Source organism: Salvia hispanica, chromosome 6 (genome assembly GCF_029641045.1).
Source record: "Salvia hispanica isolate PSC_SH4W2 chromosome 6, Shi_PSC_v1, whole genome shotgun sequence".
NCBI lineage: Eukaryota > Viridiplantae > Streptophyta > Magnoliopsida > Lamiales > Lamiaceae > Salvia > Salvia hispanica.
This window is the reverse complement of record NC_142697.1, coordinates 11,802,296-11,827,319: the sequence shown is the minus strand read 5'-3', so window position 1 is coordinate 11,827,319 and position 25,024 is coordinate 11,802,296. Positions and strand designations below refer to the sequence as shown.

General features: G+C 38.3%; 3 protein-coding genes across 3 annotated transcripts; 1 reads left to right on the top strand and 2 right to left on the bottom strand.

Annotated features, from left to right (window-relative positions):
- The first annotated feature begins 11,178 nt into the window (after positions 1-11,178).
- ACR10 (ACT-like superfamily protein) lies at positions 11,179-14,104 on the top strand. Its single transcript, XM_048102140.2, has 6 exons — positions 11,179-11,621; positions 11,716-11,931; positions 12,587-12,692; positions 12,827-13,151; positions 13,232-13,516; positions 13,722-14,104. The coding sequence occupies exons 1-6, from the start codon at positions 11,468-11,470 to the stop codon at positions 13,857-13,859; spliced, it is 1,224 nt and encodes a 407-aa protein (XP_047958097.1). The 5' UTR covers positions 11,179-11,467; the 3' UTR covers positions 13,860-14,104.
- A 2,692-nt stretch (positions 14,105-16,796) lies between these two features.
- LOC125203207 (uncharacterized) lies at positions 16,797-20,422 on the bottom strand. Its single transcript, XM_048101514.2, has 13 exons — positions 19,321-20,422; positions 19,111-19,248; positions 18,954-19,035; positions 18,792-18,868; positions 18,600-18,715; positions 18,416-18,524; positions 18,229-18,345; positions 18,049-18,140; positions 17,916-17,982; positions 17,760-17,841; positions 17,596-17,687; positions 17,046-17,189; positions 16,797-16,969 (listed from the first exon to the last, which is right to left on the bottom strand). Exons 1-13 carry the CDS (start codon positions 19,522-19,524, stop codon positions 16,823-16,825), a joined length of 1,467 nt encoding a protein of 488 aa, XP_047957471.1. The 5' UTR covers positions 19,525-20,422; the 3' UTR covers positions 16,797-16,822.
- A 130-nt stretch (positions 20,423-20,552) lies between these two features.
- On the bottom strand, positions 20,553-22,926 carry LOC125203961 (putative pectate lyase 12). The gene is made up of 3 exons (XM_048102491.2): positions 22,600-22,926; positions 21,145-22,039; positions 20,553-21,029 (listed from the first exon to the last, which is right to left on the bottom strand). Exons 1-3 carry the CDS (start codon positions 22,737-22,739, stop codon positions 20,658-20,660), a joined length of 1,407 nt encoding a protein of 468 aa, XP_047958448.1. The 5' UTR covers positions 22,740-22,926; the 3' UTR covers positions 20,553-20,657.
- Positions 22,927-25,024: the final 2,098 nt, after the last annotated feature.

Sequence of the window (25,024 nt, the reverse complement as noted above, 5' to 3'; positions counted from 1 at the left end):
ATGCCGCTCAAGAAAGGGGTCATCTTCCTTGAGTTGGAGGGAGTAAAAAAATACTAAATGTAACTTACATTGTTAGGTATACTAAGTCAATATTAAATTTTTGTTGGTATTGATTGTACATTTTTAAGAAATAATTATTTAAATATTAGCTTTATAGTATAGTTCGATCCCAACGATGATTAATTCTAGAACCCATCATTGTTTGTAACCATGGTCCATGTATCTCAAACCATTCTTATTAAATAAGTTTTTGGCCAAACTTTTCATTTAGACATCTCTCGCAAACCTTATTGCAGCTTCCAAATGATCCGATTGAGGTCCGTGCATTTTCCAAAAATCAGGTCTAGTGAAAAAATGTGAATAATGTTAAAACCTAAAGGTTTAAGTAGTTTTTAGTATACATAGATTGAAAATAATATCTTGGAGCAGTTAAAGCCATAAAAATTGAAGTGTGAATTTAACTGCTTATATCTCCATAATAAGATCCAAATGCCCTTGCAAAATACTTTCACTACAACACTGAGTGTTGATCCTACACACACCACATTACACGTGTTTCCAATAATTTTTCAAGGCGTGTCACACTTATATGTACATGCCTAATTTATTTGTACAATGACTACAATCCTTCAACCCTATTCAATCTAGAATCTTTCTTTTTCGTCATAAAATTTTATAGTGAGTATATTATTTTTAATAGTATATAAAAAAAGATCTTTTTTATAAGATAAAATAAAAGAGAAATTAAAGAATGGATATTAATATTTCTTATTAAACCGTTGAGCTTGAGCAACAAACACTCTCATGTCTCTGGGAATTTTGTTGGATCCATTGTATTTTATTTTTCTAGTAGTTGAGTGTAGATTATGCGATCATTTCTAATGGTTGTCAAATAATACATCATTTGCAATTAGTAGCTTCTGAAATTATTTGATGTTGCTTGTGAAATCTTGCTAACCATACTAATTAATTTAAGATCCATTGAAAATTTCAGAAACAATTTACTAGTACGTGGTAACCATACTAATGAGATGTTGCTAACCATACTAATTTAAGATCCATTGAAAGTTTCAAAAACAATTTACTAGGTGATAATATAAAACTTTGCACCTGAAATAAAATTTAAATTAAACTACCGCGTGTTTTACAATGAGACACTAAAGTCTAATATATGACTGTAGTCTAGTAGTAGTAGAGTTGGAGAATGAATACACAATATTCCATGTAGATATTAAAATAATTGCGTTGAAAGACACCGTATGCTTATTCTTGTAGTATTATTTGTATTATTTGAAGATGAGTGCTGAAAATAAGTGGTGCCTACTTACCACAATATTAAATAATCATTGGCTGCCGTCTCTAAGTTGAATATTCCTATACATTAGTCACAAACTCTATCCAAACCACTAGATTCCGTCCTAGTCCAATTTCCAACTAATAAAAAAAATACTACTACTATTATTAGCACTTTAGGGTTGGACATAGGGTAGTGTTTTGTGACTGGTAGCATTATATATTTATATTTAATATTATTAGCGTCAACATGCCAAACTTTACAACAAATTGTTTTTTTGAATGGAACTTTACAACATTTATGTATGGACAAGCATAATGTTGAACATCTGCAGTCATACAATATTAATTTATAATGAAGATGCAATTATTTTGATGGATAAAAAGCAGGCGTACCAGTACTTCAACTTTATAGGTTCATACATATATATTACGATGGACACATATTTGGTGGATGATGATTGAAGTCTTTTATGGAGTAGCTTTGATTTATTTTCAACCCATCTTTTAATTGTTTTAAGATGTGCTTTTAGAATAAGAACCCTTTAAAACATGATGGAGCCAGCCAATTTAAAATTGCAAATGTGTAAAAGTTCTTGATAAACGGATGACAGCACTGGGCCCCAGATTGATCAGATTCCATTGCTTATTTGTAGTGTTGTACAGATGACTAGTTAATCCTATGCAAAAATGAAAGTAAGGTTTGTATTAATGTGGTATTGTCATAGGTTAGATTGGATTTTGGTAAATAACAGAAAGGCGTAATCTATCAATTGAATTAAATTAAATTAAATTAAATTAAATTGAATACTCACCAATTCCAATTAAAATAATAGAGAGAGAGACAAGTAGTGAATGGACCAGCACCAGCGCATCAGTCACGTGCGGTAGCAATATCCAGAAAATGAGTTAAGCACTCACCAATCGTGCAACTAGTGTCATACCATCATCTCCGTAGACGAGATATTGAATCAGCTGCCATTTGAAAACTAAAATGTGGAATATAAAAGTGAAGAATTCTTGAATACTACATCGTGATTGATTTGATTTGATTTGTTTTGTTGATACATAGTACTCCCTCGGTTCTATAGTAATAGGAGCGTTTTTCCATTTCCATCCGTTCCATAGTAATAGAGTCATTTCCCCTTTTAGTAAAAGGCAACACATTTTTTCACACCTACTTTACTCTTTCTTACTTTTTTCTATCTCCATCTTTCTACGTTTTTCATTTTCCACTTTATTCTCTCTTTACTTAACTCACCTAACACAATTTTTCTTAATCTCCGTGCTGAAAAGTTTTTGCCTCCATTACTATGGAACGGAGGGAGTACATTCCTATTTATAGGACTAGAGAAGTAAGGTATCTAGAAACTAAACAATTGGAACTATAACACTATTAATGTCATATTCCTTAAAACTCTAAAGTGACTCTTTCCAATATTCTCGAGACTCCACACTTTCTCTCCCAATATACTTGGGACACCTAAAGTGATCTTTCCAACACTCTCCCTCGAGTTAAGTATCGAGTTTTTTCGGCACTTAACTTGCACGATCTTTACTTTGATAAATAGTTTATACTCGTATTTAGGAGTCCTTCACTTTTCATTGACAGTTTATGCTCGTATCATAGAGCTTCTTCAATTCATCATTGATAGTTTATACTCATATCAAAGAGTTGGTTTTTTTTTTCATTGAAAGTTTAGATTCGTTTTAAGGAGCTTCTTTATTGAAAGTTTAGGCTCTTATCAAGGAGCTCTTCATCATTGAAAGTTTAGGCTCTTATCAAGGAGCTTCTTCAATTTTCTGTTGACAGTTTTAACTCGTGTCATAAAGCTCTTCAATTTTTGGTTGGCAGCTTTAACTCGTGACAAGGAGTCAATCTAGACAGTTTAAGCTCGTATCTAAGAGCATCTTAATTTTTTTTTCCGACTAACAGTTTTTACTCGTGTCGAGGAGCTTTCTTAGACAGTTTTTTTTTTTTTTTTTTGCTCGTATCCAGGAGCCTCTTCATTTTTTTTTCTCTGACTGACAATTTTAACTCGTGTCGAGGAGCTAACTCGTCTTTGAACTAAATTTAAATTGCATCCCAAAGCTTCATTTTGGAAGGCCATTCTTGGCCCATTCTAGCTCAAACACAATGAGCTCATTTCTTGAGCCCAATAATATTAGGCCCAATTTTTCTTTTCTTTTTTTTTTCTTGGAAATACTCGATTGAGAAGACGTCAACACCCTTCTCCTCTGAAGGCGGCTTGCGGCCCCCTTTCAACAATTTTGGTGCGCCCTTTCCTAGCCGCTACTTTCTTCTCCAATAAATCAGTCGTGGCTTCTCCGGCATTGTGTTTCCCGTCTGTTCGGAATTCTCACTATTCCGGGCAACCTCTTCTCGGCTACTAGATCGGCTGTTCATCATCCCCTCACGAAATGCATCAATAGCCGGCGGTGAGACTTCTGCGGTAACCCTTTCACTTTGGTTTCTCCTCTCTCAGCCATTACGACGGCTTTCCATTCGATTCGCTGCCGTTGCCAATTCAGCTGTTCTCGAATCCAATTCAATTTGCGGCATCTCGTCAGACACGTAGGGGAGTTGAACTCAGGAATGGCTTTGTCCCCTCCAATTTTTCAGAACCCTTCTTCAATACCTTCAATTGATTCCCCCTAATGCAATAAAGCATGTACCTTTGAGCAGTTTTAGAAATGAGATTCGTCTTAGATTTTCCAATTCCCCTGCCTTCAACTCACAACTCCTGCTTCTCTTCTTATTCTTCGGTGCATCCGGAAAGGGCTTTCTGGGCAGCTCATTCTCTTTTATCAAACACACACTATGCCACGAAGAGCAGTTCTGAAAAGTCGAACTCCAACATCTTCTTGTGCAGGATCTTTCTCCACAATAGGAGCTTTTTCTGTGACCACTTCGATAGTCTTGTCTAGGAGGTCTTTCAGAAACCTTCCCGCCTTGATTTGATAATGCTCGAGACCTTTGGGTTTAGGGTTTTCATCTTTTTGTTGATGAGATGCGCCATTGGAGGCGTGCACTTCCGAGGAGATCACTGAGTTTATGGCGGCCATCCACTCAGCATCTCCATCTTCCTTCCCGCTGCTGTTGTAACTGCTCCGATCACCGCCACCGCCCATACTGAGGCTGTACGGCGACACTATCTCTCTTCCCCTCGTTGCGCAGACGTTGGTTGCCCCGTCTTCGTCCTCGACGATTGTCTCCTTGATTAGGAGATGAATGGTTTGGCGGTGGCTTATATCTCCCCCTCGGCCAAACACTTCATACATTAGCCTCTCACGGCTGCCCCCTCTTTGGCAGTAGCCCCTCCTCTCTTGGCTCGTTCCTCCTAATCTGGTCATCTTTGCCTTCTTCTCCAACATAAATTTGGAGAGGGTAGTTAGGTCGGATACTTTCTCTCCCCCTCGGCTGGACAAACCGAGGACTCCTCATCTGTTTTCCTCTCCTCTATTTTGAGGGCGGTTGGGGTCGCAGCCTGTCTCCTCCGTTTTCTCGGCCTTCGTCTCGAAGGCCTCTCTTCTTCTCTCCATCAGTTCCTTTCTTGGCGATGAGATTTCTTTGGAAACACAACACTTCATGGCTTCATGGTTCTGTCCAGCTGTCGTTGCCATCGCCTTTGCCTACCACCAGCGCCGTGCTGGCTTCTCCCAGCCTCCTTACTACCATCACCAATCCCAGACACATACTATCATTGTCGTCGTGACGCTGTTTCCGTCGGGTCTTGCTATGCCATCCCTTTGTTAGTGAAGAACAACATCTTCCTTCTTTTTTTTTCTTTTTTCGTTTTTTTTTTTTGCTATAGAGACAGATTGATCCATGCGAGAGATCGAACCTACTCTGATACTATGTTGAAAACTAAAATGCGGAATATAAAAGTGAAGAATTCTTGAAGACTACATTGTGATTGATTTGATTTGTTTTGTTGATACATAGTGTGACATCCCTAACCCGAAACATGCATCAATTTGCATATTGAAATACATTAATTTATCATTGCAAATATATAATGTTATTTACATAAATATGATATACGTGTATAAGCGTGTATGTGTACGTGACCTTAAATAGCTAATTTAAGTGTGTGCATATGTAATAATGCGTGTGTGCGCATGGGAGAGTTTTAGTACATGGAAATATATAGTATTACATAGGAAATGATAGTATCCTAAATCAATATAATATAATATAAATAATTTCACACACATGGGAGAGTTTTAGTACATGGAAATATATAGTATTACATAGGAAATGATAGTATCCTAAATTAATATAATATAATATAAATAATAGTAGTAACATGTGTATTTTTGCATGAGATAATATTAATAGTATTCATGTACGTATTTATATATATATAAATTTAGATATGTGCATGTTTTTGTATAAACTAAGATTGATATACATTAAATAAATATATGTTGTACGTGGCATAGCAAATGCCATTTTAATATATTATTGTATTGCCAAAATTTTTATAAAGGTTACACATTTTAGTTTTCATTGTTTTGCTTTTAAAATACAAATAAGTATAAGGTGAGTCACCAAATTATGCCGTCAATGTACATGCCTATATATAGAATATTTTTGTTCTTTATTTTGGAGGATGAGAATTAGGAAGGGAGAAGGGAATAAGTTTTGCTATATATATTTTTAGAAGGAAAGGAGCGGAAGCTTTTAATACAAAATATGAACAGTAAAAGAACAGGAGAATGAGAAAGAAGAATATTTAGGCTTTAGAAGTAACAACTATAAATGAGAGTGGTAGACGAAGAGAAGAGATCGAGGTTTTGAGTAGTTTATCCATCGTGACCAGGTGTGTATAAATCACAATTTTAATTTTAAATGTTTTATGTGCTTCTTTGCTAAGTGTTAAATAAAGTGAATAATTTGATTATATGATGTGGCTCTGATATAATTATGTGTTATTTGATACAGATGGTGGAATATGGTATGGACATGTGATTGTTGCAATGGATATGTTTTATATATTGTAAATGAATTATATGATAGAAATATGTAATTGATGCAATTGATATGTTTGCATATGGTTTTGGAATTATTTGAATCATTGGATTAAAGAGGATATGTGACAGTCTTGCCCTAGGTCTAATATCAATGGCAATGGACCTATGAGTCATATATACATTGGCAATGGACCTACGGGTCATATATACAATGGCAATGGACCTTCGGGTCATATATATGTATACAATGGCAATGAGACCTACGAGTCATATATACAATGGAAATGGACCTTCGGGTCATATATATATATATATGTATAATGGCAATGAGACCTTCAGGTCAGATACAATGGAATCCCGGACAGATGCCAGGCTTGATCTGTCACAGAATAATAAACTGAACAGAGTGACATATGCATATTTATATGGAATTATTTTAATATTATTGTTATCTATATTGGTTAAAGGAAATGTTTGAATTTTGGACTGTGGAATTAACAGTAAGATTTATATACACTGAGTTGTGGCTCACATAAACCACTAATATTTTCCAGGAATAAAATATCAGTGAAGTATTTGGTTGACGTGGGTCGCATATACTGCACGTGTTATCAGGTTCGGCGGCTGATGCGTTTTAGCAACCTTCTCCTCCTCATCATTTTTTGCATGTAGATAAATGTATAGTGTATAGAGTGGTGAGAGGGTCCCAAAACTGTTTAGAATGATGGAAATATGTACTTGATAAATAGTTGTTTTTGAAATTATATTATGTGCGCTTTATGCACTTGAAGTGTGGTTATTTATTTTAAATTTTTTGAATTATTTATAGTAAGTGCATACATCATAAGGGTTGATCTGTGACACATAGTACATCCCTATTTATGGACTAGAGAAGTAATGTACCTAGGAACTAAACAATTGGAACTATAACACTATTAATGTTATATTCCTTGAAACTCTAAAGTGACTTCAAGCTTCTTCCGTCTCACTCAAGATATTCACATTCTTGAGTGATATAAGATTTTAAGAGCAACTGTTAAGTACAGTAAGTAGAGAGAAAAAATAATTGCTCACAAATACTGTAATAAATTCAAGCTTCTTCCGTCTCACTCAAGATATTCACATTCTTGAGTGATATGAAATTTTAAGAGCAGCTGTTCAAGTATAGTAAGTAGAGAGAAAAAAATAATTGAATATTTTAATGAAAATATTTCTAAATATAGAAATAAGACATCTTAAGTTGTTAAACTAAAAGGGAAAGGTGGACATCTTGAATGAAACGTATGTAGTACTATAATATCTTGCTCTTAAGAGCATGCACAACGGTTGCTCACGGGCCATGGGGAAGAGCAGTTCGTGCCATTGGCACGGCCATGCGCGAGCTCGCCGTTGCCGCCTGAATACGGCTCGACACAAGCGTTGTCTCAACTTCCGGAGGGCACACCCCCAACATGCATCACAAGGACTTCAACGTCTGCGCTCCGTACACCCCGGCGGAGATGGACAAATTGTTCCAGACCTATGTTTCGGTGTCAGAAGATTCGATCACCGGCACCAGTCAAAACGGGATGGGGTTTTGGGTGCGCATCATCAACACCTACAATGCCAACCGGCTCGATAGAACTAGAGAGCACAACGCAAGTATGTTTCGCGAGGCGTTTGGGAGGGCCGAAGAAATACAAAAGTTTTAGAGATTTTATCTCGATGAAATGAGATTGACCTACAACAGCATGAGTGAAGCCGACATCATGATGGGGGCCATGTTGGACTATCAAACGATGATGCACAAACCATTCAATCATATCACGACGTGGAGGATTGTTCATCATATGCCTAAGTTGTCTGGAGGCAGCCAATTCTCAACGAGTTCCTCGGGAAAACTGTTAAGGCCGCAATCAGAAGTCGGCAAGGATGAGTGATACGCTCGGATTTTGAACTATTTTAAGGCCGTTATTTGGTCCGTTTTTTATGTCAAAGTCACTCTACACGTCCATTATTTGCATATTTTGTCTATTTTGGTATTTTGACGTGTTTTGTGAGAAACGTGCATAATTGAGCCGAAAAAGGGAGCCAAAACGCAAAGTCTGAAAATCTGGAGTCAGACGGCGACCGGCGACCGCCGCGGATGTGTGCGGCGACCGCCGGCGCCCGGTGGGCAGATCAATGCAGCGGTACACCTCGGAAAAATACGCTTGGAAGAGAAGTCTCGCCCAGCGACCGCCGAAAGTCGTGTGGCGGTCCGCCGCCGAGGAAACAGACTCTCTGGAGTCCAACGCGACGACCGCCGGCCAAGGTGTGGCGGCCCGCCGGAGAAAGGCGACGAATCCGAGATGCCCTAGATTTGCTTCAAGATTTACCATATTTTGGAGATATTTTCCTTCTACAACAAGGATTGGCTTTCCCCTATAAATAAGACCTCAAGCTTCATCAAATTAGAGAGCTTCTACTTGCAAAATAATTCATAGAGATCAAGAGCCAGAGTACTTCACTTGTGCAAGGAGTTGGAGAAAGATTTCAAGAACATCAAGAACGACAAGGATTCAACCTACAAGTTTTATTTGCTTTAGTTTTATGTTCAAATTGTCTTCCCTTCAATCTATGTGTTTAGCTTATTTCATCATGTGTAACTAAACTCATAGGATTCTAGGGATATGTTAGTAACGACTTTGGTTATACAAATTCCTTTTTCTATTTAATATCCGTTTTGTTTTTACTTTGTTTCTTCCCTAAGTAGTTTTGATGCTGCATGATTGAGTGACACAATCGTGTATGATTTAATATAACTTGCTTCATAACTGTGACAGAGTTCTAGCGAGTTAGATTCACTTAGTAGACGCTATAGTTAGCTTCTCTTAAAACGACATTGTTAATTGAGAGTGAGGACTTTTCAAGGGTCTTAGGAGCTTTTTGGAGTTACGTGTTAGGATTGACAACCCTAATTTTGTAATCAACGTTGGTATCGCATGAGCATAAGCTAGGTGACTCGTCCTTTCAAAGTATAAACTGTGCTAGGGTATTGTAGTTGGAATTTGTATAACCATAACTGTGAACGCACATCCCTGGGATTCTCTTATGTCTATCGATTATTTCCGTGTTTTATTTGCATTTAGTTGTTATATGCTTTTTATTGTTTTTAGTTTTCAAAATTTTTCCAAAACCTACTGTTCTTCCAAATAGTAATTGAGTCTTAGTAGAGGATAGACACTTTGTGTTTGCCTTCCCCGTGTTCGATATCCCGGTACTGACCTTTGATTATACTATATATACTCTGTATACTTGCAAGTTTATTTAGTGCTAAAAAATAGTGCATCAATGAGGTGGCAAGCCAGCTCGCTTGAGCTCACTTGCATAGTTCTGATGCCGATCTAAGCGGTTCGCGACGTCGCCAGCAAGGGACAAAAGCGGCGAAGACTAGCCGCTGTCGCGCACAGAGCCAAGCCCAACCGACCCCCATACTTCCACCGCATCCTATCCCTACTAATGTGAACACGTTATTCAGGTATTTGCAGACTGCTCTCCACACCGACACGTCCGTATGAATCCACAACAACAAGTTGCACATGCCCGGATGATTGAAGCCTTCGAAGTGCAATTGGGTATGCGCCGTCAGCCACCATCGTCGCGCCCGGAGGAGTAGTTTCATCTATTCAAACCCAAAAAAAGTAATTTTAATTTTTAGAATTGAATTGTACAATTTTAATTTTTAGAATATACTATAATTTTAAACTTTTAGGATTTCAATTATGTAATTTTAATTTTTTAGGAATTTGTAATGGTATTTCGAATTTTTTTAATGAAGCTTTATTGTTAAGACTATATTTTTAGTAATTGGAATTTAAATTTGAATAATAGAATAGTGTGACGTATGAATAGTGTAGACCGTGCTTTTTTTGCATGGTCTACATTATTCATAGGTCACATTATTCTATTGAGTACTTCATGGATGGGAGAGAATGGTTGTGCAGGCTCTAATAGATCTTTTATATTTATAACTTTCCCCCTTTTAAGCCTCTGCTGTTTTCATTTATTCTAATTTTTATGCAATTGTTATGCTAAATGATCTACTTAATGAGCTAAAAAGAAAATAAAATTCAGAAATGTAACTTTATCAAAAAAAATTTCACTTTTTTTGTCAGCTTTTAATTGTAGGTCGCTAAGCACGATGTGCCATAACACAAAAAATGTATTGTAGAATAATCGATAATTTTTTTTAGTTCTGGTAAAATATAACAAGAAAATAATTTAAATAGTATTTTTTCTTTTTGTCGTTGCTTGAATATTTTATATTCAATTGAATATAATTATAATAATAAAAGTCTTATTTTTGTTTTAAAAAAAGAGGAAATCATTATTTCTTTATAATTTTTTGGAACATAAAAAAGAAGTCCGTGTGAGAAAATGACTTTCGTCGTCCACACTCAGAGCCCCAAAGTGGTATGATTTAAAATTTTAATAATTCAATAAAATCATATTTGAATAGTTTATATTTTTTATAATAAATTCATTTATTTTAATTATGATAATTTTTTTTATTTTATATAGTTTTTTGTATTTTTTAATTCTTAAATCACTTTAGCTGATAGCTACAAAAACAAAGTGGAAATTAAAATAATGAAAATAGGTTAATATTATAATGCTCAATTTATTCGTGCTCATTTAGCTGATTTGGAACATAGAAAGAAAATATTAAAAAAATAATAAAAGAAAGAAAATATTTAAAAAATTAATAAAAGAAAGTAAATGGAGTAGTACTAAAACGAAAGGGCTGCATTAAAAGTAAAAATATGACAACGATCACATTATGAAAAAGTAAAAAGAAAGTGAAAGAAATGCGCGAGTAAAAACATAGAGCTCTTTAAATGGAATAGATGAAAAGTTAATTCTAAAAAAAGAGGGCATTATCTCGTGAACCGTCATATTCACGAGAAGAAGAGAGGAATGGCAAATTGGGGGCCGTCTCCCCCGCCTTCCACCAACCCAAAATTTTGAACCAAAAAGAACCCCCATTTGAATTAATACATAATTTATTTACAATTTCACTATCACTAGATAGAAGTGATAAATGTTAAAGACCAGTATCGTGAATTCTTCTGAAGAATGTTGATGCATAACACAAAAAGCTGGGTTCTTTGGGTTTGGTTTCGGTATAGATAAGGAAAGTTTCAATCTTTTTTAGGAAGGAAAAAGATAACAAGAGATGGGGATACTGCTTGATGATGCTGTGCTAATTCGGCAGTCGGAGAAAGAAGAAGAGCCCACTGTTATTACCGTTAATTGTCCCGACAAGACCGGCTTGGGTTCTGATCTTTGCCGCATAATTCTCTTCTTTGGCCTCACTCTTGTCAGAACTGGTATGCTCAATTTTATTTATCAAGTTCATGTTGTAGTAATTTATTCCCATGATTATAAAAATTGATAAATTTTGTGTTTACTGGATTTGTGGAGATGTATCTACCGATGGAAAGTGGTGCTACATAGTGTTGTGGGTGGTGGGCAGACAGAATACACGGTGGGGTTTGCTGAAGAAGAGATTGATGGAGGCATGCCCTTCCTCTTCCTTGGCTTCTGGGATTCTCTATTATACCCAATTGCAACCTCCTAAGCCTCCTCATGTCTTCCTCTTGAAGTTCTGTTGCCATGACCGACCAGGCCTTTTGCATGGTAAATTCTTCTAGCTTAATGCTGCCTTTTTATTAGTAATTCTGTTTTTCAATTGGTTTTGCTTTTTTTGTATTGGAAACTATAGGTTTTGTAGTTTGGTACTACGTCTTAGGGGTTTCTTGGTATGATGGAATGGAAAGCGCAAGGAATACAAATGGAATGGAATTGTTATTCCTTGATTGATTCCATTCCTATGCTTGGTAACTACAAATAATATAAGAATGAAATGGAATGAAATATGAATAATTAATATGTTGATTCTACCAAAAAAAATATTTATTCAAAAATATTTTGGATCATATTATTTTGTACTATACACGTAAATGAGTGTGTGCATATGTGGTGTATGTCTGTGTTGATGTGTGCGTATATATGTGCTGGGGTGTGTGTGTGTGTGTGGTGGTGTGTGTGTGCTGGGGTGTGTGTGTGTGTGTGGTGGTGTGTGTGTGCATGTGTGGTGGTGTGTGTGTGTATATATGTGGTGTTGTGGGTGTACGTGTATGCATGGGCGGACACAAAATTTTCTGATGTTCTTGTTTTAGTATCTCGGAATTTTTGGACGATTTATGTGCCTAGTTCTGTCCGAATGTTTGATAGTAAGGGATTCCTTCTAATAATGGTATGCACCAGTTGAAATTTGGAGGGTTTTTGGCAGATGTGACTGAGGTTCTTTGTGAGCTCGAGTTGACGATAAAGAGAGTGAAGGTGTCGACAACTCCAGATGGGAAAGTGATGGATCTCTTCTTCGTAACAGATGCAAGGTTACCACAGTCTTTCTTGCTTTGAGTTTTGAAAAGTTTTCACCGTTATGCCTTCTGCATTATCGATTTTGTTGCAATATGAACGTCAATTTTGGTCGATAGCATACTTTTCCATCTCACAATGGATTTATCAGGGAACTTCTACATACGAAGAAGGGAAAGGAGGACACATACGAACATTTAAAAGGCGTTATTGGGGATACCATGATGAGCTGTGAGATAGAAATGGTTGGTCCTGAAATTACTGCCTGTTGTCAAGGAAGCTCGTTTCTCTCGGACGCAGTTGCCCAAGGCATGTTCATAGACAAACCTCGAGATGACTCCACTGCCCTTAAATGGCCATTGGTCACCATGGATAACTCATTGAGCCCTTCTCACACTCTTCTCCAACTCGTTTGCCAGGATCACAAAGGTCTCCTGTATGATGTTATGCGAACTTTGAAGGATTATAACATCCAGGTAAATAGTTTCACTGTCCAAATTTCTGCTGCCTGATATATTTTCACTACGAGCTAATGGCCATCTGAATCGCTAACCAGATTTCGTATGGACGCATCACTTCAAAAGAGAACACAAAGTGTGAGATGGACTTGTTTATCATGCAAGCTGACGGAAAGAAGATAGTTGACCCGTGCAAGCAGGATGGATTGAAATCTCGCCTAGAGATGGAACTGAGTCGTCCTCTCAGAGTATCCTTGATCAGCCGTGGCCCTGATACTGAGCTGCTGGTTGCGAATCCGGTCGAGTTATCAGGAAAAGGTCGCCCCCTAGTGTTCTACGACATTACACTGGCTCTCAAGATGCTTGATACGCCAATCTTTTCGGTAATTTCCACTGCTCACATTCCTCATTATCTGTTACTGTTGTGTGCAAGTATCTTTTTCCAAATAATTTTATTTTTTCGTTTTAGATGCTACATTGTATCGCAGATGAAATTGCTTTGTTTAAACTTGATCCAACATGTCAGTTTATAAGAATCCCGTTTGATGTTGATTTCAAATTATCGGTGTAATCCCGCTGGTGTCGCAGGCTGAAATCGGGAGGTATGTGATTAGAGATCGGGAGTGGGAAGTTTATCGGGTTTTACTTGATGAAGGGGACCTGGGTTGTGTCTCAAAGGAAAAGGTAGAGGAGACTGTTTGGAAGATGTTGATGAGTTGGAAGTAATCGTTATTCGTCTCGCGGTGTTTTACTCTACTTGGGTGCTCGGGTGGTCGATGCAATCTGTATATAGTTCATAATTTGTCAGCGAAGTATGTGTTTTTTTACTCTACAAAATATGTACATATTTGACTATGTACTATTGTATTGTAAAGCTAAGCTTTGCAGGCCTTACTTAGCTATGTAACTCCTAGTTTAATACAGTTGATGTCTCAATGGGCTCTTATGAAAAGGTTTTTTAACTTCTGATTTGAGACATGTAACTTTAACAAGTTTCCACATACATGCTACTCCCTTCGTTTCATAAAAAAGATACTTATGAGATGACACGAGTTTTAATGTAAATTTGATAAAGCAAGGGAAAGGTAATAAGAAAAAAGTGATTGGAGTATGTTAAGGATAATCTCCTTAACGCGATGCCGGAAGATAGAATAGAAGTCCCGGGAGGCGAAATCCCGTCGACAACTAGGGTTTGCAGAAAAATGATAAAGAAAACAAGAAAGGCAATAAACAGTTATTTCATTGATTGAATTATGAGAATAACAATAGGTCCTATTTATAATACTATAGAGTAAATACCTTAACTTAAGGAACAAAAAAATATAAAGATACTGTAAATCAATAATAACCTAAATAGAAGATATGATAAATCATTAGTAAACTAAACAATAGAGATATAATAATACTAATATGACCGTATCAACTCTCCCACGGTTAAAATCCACCTTGTCCTCAAGGTGGAACCACGACACAACCAAAAGCGTCGCGAACAGAAGCTTTGTCGAGCTATCCCCTCCTGGATCAAATGCAACCATGGATGCGAATTTGTTCCTTCCAAAAGATTTTAAGAACAATCTGCTGCTCTCAGAATGCTTCATGAACTCCCTTCCATATTTCCTAGTCAAGTTTATGCTCGTCCAATCATTCAATGTAACACCCTTCACAGGTCCTCCATAGATGATCTTTAATGGAGCAGCATCATCAGTTCTAGTAGCACATACAGATTCATATGCCAAGGCAACATTTGTCAAATCAGAAATCTTTTCGGCAATGGCCGTAGCCTGTGCAACCACCATATCCACGGTTGTTCCAGCTTCTCCCGTTTTCATTGAGCTCGGGATAGCCGCAGGCAACGACGTTGGCGGCAGGATAGCAGCACGCTCAAGTTTCCCCTCCCAATTGAAAGGCTTGTCTCCTGTCTTGAGTCTTGAAGGTGGTAGCCTTGGCAAATCTTCCCGTTGGTCCTCGGGTGCATGATTAAATTCTAATGGTCCGACTTCTTTGGGCTCAGCTCCATGATTTTTTTCCAATGAAAGGGTTCTACCCTCATCATCTACTTGCACTGTAGATGCCACAACATTACACAAGAGGTGTTGGAAATCGTCGGTGTGAGGTGGAGCAGTAGCAGGTCGCGGTGCTACTGAACAGCCGTGACTCGGCGGCCACCAGCAGGAGGGCGAGCGCAGTGGTGGTGGTGGGGGCCAGCCAGTTGGGGGCTGCTGATCGGAAACCGAAAATCCTTGTCGAAAGCATTGTTCGGGCAGATCCCAGCATGTAGGTACCCTTGGTGGTTGGTCGTATGGTGGCACCGGTTCTGGTGAGGACAGACGGGCTAGCTGGCAACCTATCTGCCAGGGCTGAGGTTCGGTGGTAAAGTATTGCGGCTGCTCGTCAAGGTCTGGTCCATTGACGAGAGAGCACGGCTGTTGGTACCCCGTTTGGCGTGATGGGTACCCGGCGTTATGGTTGTGCTGTTGAATGGATGTTTCCTGCCCCGTGTAGTGCTGTTGTGTGAGTGGTAGTGTTTCTTGAGGTTCATACGACAGCTGCAAGTAAGTGTTCGGAGGCGGAGGCGGTGGCGACTGGTGTGTTTGGTGGAGTAGGCTGGTGGTGTAGGTGTATGGTGTGAGAGAAGGCTCACGGAGCTGTGGTGGTTGCTGGACAGCAGTTGCAGCAGGCGAGGGATAGCAGGGGTTTGACTCTGGCATCGGCACAGGGGGCGTTGGTGGTGCTGAATTGGTTGAAACATCAACAACATGAGGCATGCTCCAAGGGTTTCGGTGCAGTGTGAGGGAATCCCAGGTTAGATATGGATGTGGCTGGTAGGGTGGGTAAGGTGGCTGTGCGGCGGTGTACAGCCGGGGTCGGTCGGGTGGATCAGGTTCGGGTTGCAACGGAGGGAGCGTTGCTGCTCTCAAGTCGGGCGAACCTAGCGAGAATATGCTCCAACGTTGCTGCTGTTGAATTCAATTGCAAGCCTTCGGATGCTTGCGATATCTCCGACCATGAACGAAGATTAACTTCTTCCATGAGTTCAAGGATGAAAGCACCAATTGTTAAGGATAATCTCCTTAACGCGATGCCGGAAGATAGAATAGAAGTCCCGGGAGGTGAAATCCCGTCGACAACTAGGGTTTGCAGAAAAATGATAAAGAAAACAAGAAAGGCGATAAACGATTATTTCATTGATTGAATTATGAGAATAACAATAGGTCCTATTTATAATACTAAAGAGTAAATACCCTAACTTAAGGAACAAGAAAATATAAAGATACTGTAAATCAATAATAACCTTAATATGACCCTATCATTATTAGTGGAAAATGAGATTCATCTCACAAGAGATAAAAAACTTGCCAAAAATGAAAAAAAAAACTATTTTTGTGGGACGACCCAAAAATGGAAAAAGGAAGACTATTTTTGTGGGATGGACGAAGTATATCCGAGTGATATCAAAGAATCAAGATTTGTGTATATATTTGGTGGACGCTAAAAATAGTATGACCAACAGTTCGTTTACATCATCATCGTTATAATTGTTCTGAGTATTTTGGGTTTTCTTGCATTGATATTCGGTGTGTGATTAACACGAAATACATAGATGATATACCACATTAGAAATATACAATACCGATTTGTTGAACATTTAAACATGGCTCCAAAATGCACCTAAGATTAGAGTAATGTTTTCACAATTTCCAATAGATACCAAGTTTGTGCAAAATGCCAGAGACCACTCCCCAGAATGTGATTTCAGCAAACAATACATACAACAGAGTTCCCACTCTCTCTGATTTCCACACATTGTTGAAAACATGCTCCTGAATCCAATTCACCTGAACCATCACAACACACATTTTCACTCACAAATTCTACATGTATTTATTTATGAATCAGCTTTACATCACTTACCAGATTGTTATCAGAATCCTTGAAATACCATCCATTTACAAATCCCGCGAAAATTCCCTGAGCCGCCATGACGAACACCAGCATTGCATTCATCCCTATCCATTCCAGGAACAAAAACGGGGTCCGCATTCCCCAAACATCAATCTGCATATGCTTCTTTTTCTCAGGCACAGAGATAGAGATACAAACATACATCTAGTGTAGTAATAATATGCAAACTGCATATTTCCTACAAACTCCAAACTATGATCTGGACCGGTAGATTTCAAGATTTGATGTCAACAAATGACCAATAACGTCAACAGAAAATGTCAACGCAACATCAATCGGTTGTCAATACATTTTTTGTTGACGCTATTATCTGACATCAAATCTTGATATCAAACGGTTCAGATCAACATCAATCGGTTGTCAATACATTTTTTGTTGACGCTATTATCTGACATCAAATCTTGATATCAAACGGTTCAGATCATAATTTGGAATTTATACAGTATATAGAATTTGCACTTAATTACATCCCATTTGTATATAGTAGTATAGTATATACCAGTATGTAGAAGGCGGAGAATACAATGCCTGCTGCACCAGCAGTGAAACAAACATAGCTGAAACTATAAAGCTGCTTGTTGATGGGAATAGCTGAATCACAGTTAAAAAAAATTAACTACATTCTTAAAATAACCTCCTCTCCTAATGTAATAACCACATTACCATCTGTAAAATGAAGAATTAAGGCCACTACTAGCAAAACAACAGCCATACACACCCAATGCTTAAGCCTCTCAGCATGACCCTGCAACCAACACACATTCTCCATCATCAAACAAACCAATACCATAGTGATTTTCTCAATCTTCAATCAACCACCTTAAAATGGATTAGAACATGGCCATAGTGAATCCCAATTGTGCCAGACACGATAGCTGAAATCGAGCTGCATGCAAAATCCAAACATTGATCAAGAATTCAAAAATCAAGAATCATTCACAAGTATTCAGACCTCAACAGCCCTTCGGGTTCAAATGGAGCCCGGCACCAACTAGGCGCATCCTTGCGCAGTGGACCAGAACTAGGTGAACTGAAAGTGCAAGCCTGTAATACATGGCCAATAAACATTAACTTGATATTATCTCTCCAAATGAATGAAGTATATTAGAATTTGATGATGATTAGAACTAACCCTTAACCGCTTCCAAACTGGATCAGAGTAAAGATGATTAATCCCCCAGACTTGTCTGTCCACATAACCAACTGCATTGCAAGCAGGCCCTAAATGCCCTCTCATCCCACATTTTACCTGTAATATCGTACCTCATTTTCAACATAACGTTAAACTCATTTTACTAGTAAAAGTCATCACAGATTACATAGTATCTTTCTGTCTTGTGGTGCTCGTGCAACACGAAACTCCAGTCAGGAACGTAGAGAGAGAACGTCGTAACCATGTAGATCACAAATGCTGCAAATCCACCCAACCTGAAAACAATAATTTGTTTTTACAGAAACCAAATTCTGAATTTTGAAGCCTCAATCAAAATGAGTACAACTTACCATTGCCACCTATAGGCAGAAAAAATGGATAACAGAGAAGGTTCTAGAGTAGTCGGCCTGATCTTCGTGGTCAGAATTTCGATTAGGGCCACGATGAAGTAGACCAACGCTATCCTCTATATCCATGATCAACAAAATGTGTGCCAATCAGTCATGTCAAGAATTCAATAATTTTGAACTGTCATTTCTCACCTGGAGAATGCCACACCATCTGATCACCTTCATATCAACTCCGTACGATAAATCATCCGGTGCATGAGAATATCCTCCTGCAATGTGCAAAAAATCGTGTTGTTTATTCGAAAAAAGGTTATGCAGAACTACTTTCCCAAGGAAATCAGTATTATTCTATACCTTGCAACAAAATTCCCCAAAACAGGAGCTTCAATGTCCTTAGTATCACCTTCCTAACCGCAAACGAGACCTTCGGAATCCTCTTCAAAAGAATAAAATCTAATTTTAGTAGACTTGTTCAAGCAACTCGAATGAATAAATGATATGAAGAATTCACCTTGAGGGCAAGAGCAATGGCGACTCCCACAATGAAGAGGAAGAAGGGCATAACGAAGTCTGCCAGCGTGCAGCCATTCCATGGCGAGTGGTCAATGCGTGCGTACGCCCCTCCAGCATCATCTACGAGTATCATCAACTGCAAACACACCACACCGTTTCTTAATCAGTTAAAACACGATTGTTAATAAAAGTGCATTGCTTTTCATACCACTATTGTGAGCCCTCTAAAGGCATCCAACGTCGCAACTCTCTTGCTCTTCGGTGGCGGCCCCTCTGACGTCGTCGTGCCCTTAGTCTCAGCCTCAATGCTGACATCATGAGCAGCACCTCTCTCCCCGTCAAGCTGTTCATTTTTGCTTGCGAGTTGTGGGCCCGGTCCGAACCCCTCCTCCAACTTGTTTGAGTCCTCCATGAAAATATTCGGTTAGTACAACTTATGTTAGAAGTAATGTAATGATATACTTTATAAGAGAAGAGGAGAAGGAAGGGACAACTCTAAATTCAGAGCCGGCCTTAGCTGGGGTCCGACATACATGGATTCAACTCGGACAAAACAAGAGCTGTTGTTACAATGACAGCAACAACAACAAATCCATATGCATACAAAGATGCCATGCCGTGATCTTCCAATCAAGGTAATACTTTATATTTTCCTAAAATTGAAAGTCTTGAAATCAACCAAATAAGACAATACCTCACTTTTGTCTACATTTTAAAATATGATACTTCACCTTTATGCTGTCCACATTTAGACAAATCAAAGGGCAGGTCTAGCTTGATGTCTGTTGAATATCATGAAATGCAACAGATGTCTAACAACATACATATATTTAACAGTTGAAAATGAGATGGGTCAAAGTTAGCAAGCATCAATGCCCCTGTCTCGTTAATTATTAAACTATCATGAAAATACGAGTGAGCTTATGAGGTTTTGAGAGTTTATGTGTATAAAGAGAAATTTAGAAGTTAAATACCAGTGAGTTATGAGTTTGTGTTGTATTGATAGAAGGTAAAATGGAATAAAAATACATCTTTAGTCCTTTGTTAGTTGTGGCATTTTTTTGGCACGAGATTTAAGAAAATGATTGATTTTAGCCAAAATATCACAAACCAATTTTGATTAAAAGAAAAATTAAAAATAAAATTTGGAGCGAAACACGGCCTGCAACGCAGCAGCAAATACACCATCGACCTAGAACGCAGCTGTGTGACTGTCTCATACAGAAAGAAAACCAAATTTAAACCTCGTTTTTATTTCTAACAACTGACCCCAAATCACTGCATTTCACTACATCCTTAAATGCCAAGATAAAAAAAAGAAGATAGCACTGTCTAACCAAATCCGTGGCTGTTAAATGCTTAGTATGAATATCCCAGTTTGCAAGAATGGTCTTAAACTTTTAATAACTTTTGTTATTAAAGTAAAAAAATAAGGCCATATTTTGGGATAAAGTAGGATAAAATTTTGTGTAGAGCAATGAAGTTGAATAACATGAATATTTCTAGAATAACAGGGAGGAAAATCATATTTCAGATTCGTCCCAATCATTTGATGCTTAAAATGAGAAAGAGGGATAGAAAAGCATTGAGAATAGTATGAGCAGAGCAAGGCCTCCGGCTCCCAGAATATTCATCGTAGTCCTCGAAAAAGCCTGAATTGGCATCTCCATAAGAAGTGTCGTTTCTGGCTGTCCACTTGCCCATATTGTTGCGACCACTGCCAAGCACACCGGCATTCATAGTAATTTGGTCAATATATCCTGCAGATTTGGGTTCTATGCTATAGGCCTTCTCATACTTGACCTCCACACCCTCCCCCGACGCCACAAAGTAGGCTCCATTCGCCATTATATCGCCTTCACTCCTCCAATTCCACCCCCTCCAGTCCTCTTTCGAACTACCCACCCGCTTTGTCACCTGCCATAATTATAACTTGTAGGCAGTTGGAACTAATAAATACTGTATAATATAACTATCACACATCAGTGTAGAAACAAAAACTGAAATCACTATATAAGTTTATGTCAGTTACCTCCTTAGCGTTCCGATCATAGGGGGCGATGTAACGATTCCCCTGGCTGTTAATGGTGGGATTCCCGCTCCCGCCAATCGCATACATCTCCCACCTGGTGAAGTCATTGTTCACTACATGAATGTACCCTCTCCTGCATCTCGGCATCCTCTGTATCAGCTTCTTCCCGAAGTGGTTGAAAGCGATGGTGACCTGCATCCCGGAGTCGGGGAAGTAGTCATCGCTGTGGCCTAGCAGCATGACCTCGTTGTGGTGGGAGAAGTGGTTGTTGGAAATCGTGATACCCGTGGACCCCATGACGACGTCGATCAGGCCGTCCTTGCAGTGCGAGAGCGAGCAATGGTCGATCCAGATGTCCTTAGCGCCGAAGATGGAGATGCCGTCGCCGTCGGATTTCGTGCGCCAGCCGTAGTGAGACGGGGTGGAGCGGATGTTGGTCTCCCCAGACTGGTAGCAGTGGTGGATGTGGACGTTGTGGATGATGACGTGGCTGATGTATTGGAGGGTGAGGCATCCGCCGCCGGTGATGTGGACGTCGGCGCCGCGGCCGTCGAGGGTCTTGTAGGAGTTGAGGATGAGCTCCTGGGAGAGGTGGATGAGCATGTTGGAGGCGAACACGATCCACAGGGGCTCTGTCTGGATCGCGGCGTAGCGGAGCGTGCCTGGGCGGGGTGTGACGGGGTCGTGGTCGGACGAGTCTGTCACCACGTAGTAGCGCCCGCCTTTGCCGCCCAGGGCAGACTGGCCGAACCCGATGCCACAGTCGGCCAGGCGCTGGCGGTTCAGCTGCCAATTTGGGTCGCAACGCCAGCAGTCGTCGATGGGGTTGCCTGTCAGACAGGAGTTGGAGGTGTAGGATAGCATTTCACGTCTGGAAATTGAGACATTCACTTTCCTGCTTGGCAGTCAGTGTTGTGGATTAGAATTGGTACGTGTTTGTGAAATGAGACGAGCATTGGATGCCGCCGCAGTCAACATAAAAATGAGACTATGTTGGAGGACCCGTCCTTAATTGCATTAAAAATGTTCTTAATGAGTTTTTTTGTCGCAGTGTGTGAGGAGAAGTGAATTAGTGGAATGTGAAGTCTGTTAAAAAAAATGTAGTAAAAGTGAAGTTGAACAATTAAAAAGGGACGAGCCAAAATGAGAAAATTGGACACAAAATAGGGGATTGATGAGTACTCCACTAAAAAATCTCGATCATGAAGCATAATGTATACTAAAAATGAAGGGGGAAAGTCAGCATTACTTAAAAAACAGGATAGAGAAGGTGGAACACAAATCCTCCTTTAATCTCATCACCAACATCTAAGTTTACCGACAAAATTTCAGATACAAACTGAAAATGTTGGTACTCTGCTTGAAGAAGATACTGAAATTAAAGCATGAGCTGACCCTGAAATAAACAGAGAAAAATAAAGACTAGAAATTGAAGAGTAAAGCATAGTTGGTTGCCTGTGAACATCTTGAGCGACATGGTCCGGGTTGGGGTGCTGGCCTGGGAGAGTGAGGTTAAACACTACTGCCGAGCCATGCCCGGAAAAAGAGGCCAAAACAACCAGCAGCCCAGACACAAACACAATGTAGCTCAGCATTTCAAGAATCTGCCTCTTCTACTTTCGCCAAGTGGAGCTCCTCATGCTGCTGCAGCGTATGTGAGTGGAGAGAATGAATATTGCTACTACTTTTTGTTCCTTCTATGTTATGATTATAGTTGTGTGAAAAAGAATCTTCAGTTGATATACTACTAGTAATTTTCAGAAAGTATATTGGCTTATACCCATATTGTGTAGGTGAACCAATTTAGACAAGTTGATTATTTCACCATTCTGGCTTTTGTCAACAACTATAATAATTGCAAAAATGAAATAAAAATAGCGCCTTTTGAAATGGAATTATGAGAGAGCGGGAGAACCGGCTTTCTATTTCTTTTTCAAAACCACTTCTTTTTTTTTTTTATCATGTCTTAGAATATAAAAGATCTGAATTGAAGAAATTATAACAAATCTTATGGAGTATAAGATTTAAGAACGATATCGCACTATAATTTGTAGACTCATATTTTACAATTATTGATCAAGCAATTTATTTTAGAACTTGTCGTTGAAAAATCGATCCAAGAAGTAAATAAGTCTTCTTTTACAAAGTTAGTAGTAACATATAGTAAAAGCAATAATAATTTGAGTGACAGAGCATACCGTTTTTCTCCCTTGGAACTGGATTGGAAGAAAAACACATTTTAAACAGAAAGAGTACAATGGCCCACAAATTATCCAAAGTTTAGGGCCCATGATTTCTGGCCTACTCACTAAAGGCATATCATTGATTATTAAATTAAGATTATACATTTATTAAGGGGTTATTACTATTAGAATCCTGTTTTCTTCTTTAAGACGGATTCTGAGAACATAATTTCTGCTTTTCATCATGTTGTACGTAATGAATATCAACAACCTTTTTTTAACTAATCATTTTTCTTTAACATAATTTATTGTATTTTACTTTACATACTACTCCATTCGTTCATGAATAAGAGTCTTATTTTAAAAAATATTAAGAAAAGTGAAAGGAAGAAAGTTAGGGGAATATGAGTCTCACTTGTATATATTTGAATTATGTGAATGAAATGAGTTAGTGGAATGTCGAGCATCTTTATCATTTATGGTAATTATAAACCAGGGCTCCTATTCGCGAACGGAACTTATTTGCATACGGAGGAAGTATTTCCACAATTAACTCAGATGTGGTTATAAAAGATGCCTTAAATCGAGCTTCCATATGCTATCGCTAGTGGCATTTTGGTCATAGCCATGTCTCCCCATTTTGAAGTAAGTCAATTCAGAGGATTTTCATTTAGGCGTATATGCACTATTTCTCCACTAACACTAGTATTGGGTAGATATTTTGTGGAATGATTGCATATTAATTTGATCGTACTATTAGTAATATCGAATTTTATGCTTATGTAGAGAATTGTGTATATTATAGAATTTGCTCTATTTTATCTTTATCGTACAATTAGGCGTTCCTTTCACTGAAATTAACCATATATTATGACATGATTTAAATGCAACGTATATTATTAAAGAGTGCGTATCCAGTTACGCACTATGAATAATGAATCAAATACATAAAGCACAGATTAGATATCATTGGGTTCGTTGAGTAGTCACCTTTGAATATTGATAACGCAATACTATTATTTTAGCTACTCTTAATTATACTAGTACTAGCTTTTTTGCTACTTTACCGTTTAATTAAAGTGAAAAATACCCCTACTTTTATTTAGTTTGGTTGAGTATTTTGTTTTTTCGCTTTATTTATTTCTCTCTTTCTTTCTTTCTCCATTTTAAAATATAATTCTCTCTATTTCTCTCTTAGATAGAGAATTGATTAATAAAATGTGTACTAGCATCTGCAAAAGGAATTGATTAAACAATGCATGAGTTTGTAGAGGAGCGATGTTTACGATAGAAAAAGGAATTGATCAAGAATCCACGTATTTTTTTAATGCTCCTTATATATTTGAGAATATAATATACATAATTAATCTTACTACATTAAGCTAGCATAAATTTGTATCTATTTGCACACATAATTTGCGGGAATCAAGTAATTTATCCCCAGGTTAGTTTGCTCAAAACAAGTCTTATCGAATAAATTAATTTAGATCATCGCTAGATATTTTCTAAAGAGGAAATAAGGCCGCCTATCGGACGTATATCAGCTATTTGGCTGTACTGATATACTACCTCGTCGACCCGAGAAACAAATCAAAATCCGGTTGCATTTATGATAGCTAACTGTATTTCAGCGTATAATTCTAACCAGCCCTTCCGCAGCGATAGCCCTTAATCTCGCCAACCCCGTTTGAGGAAAT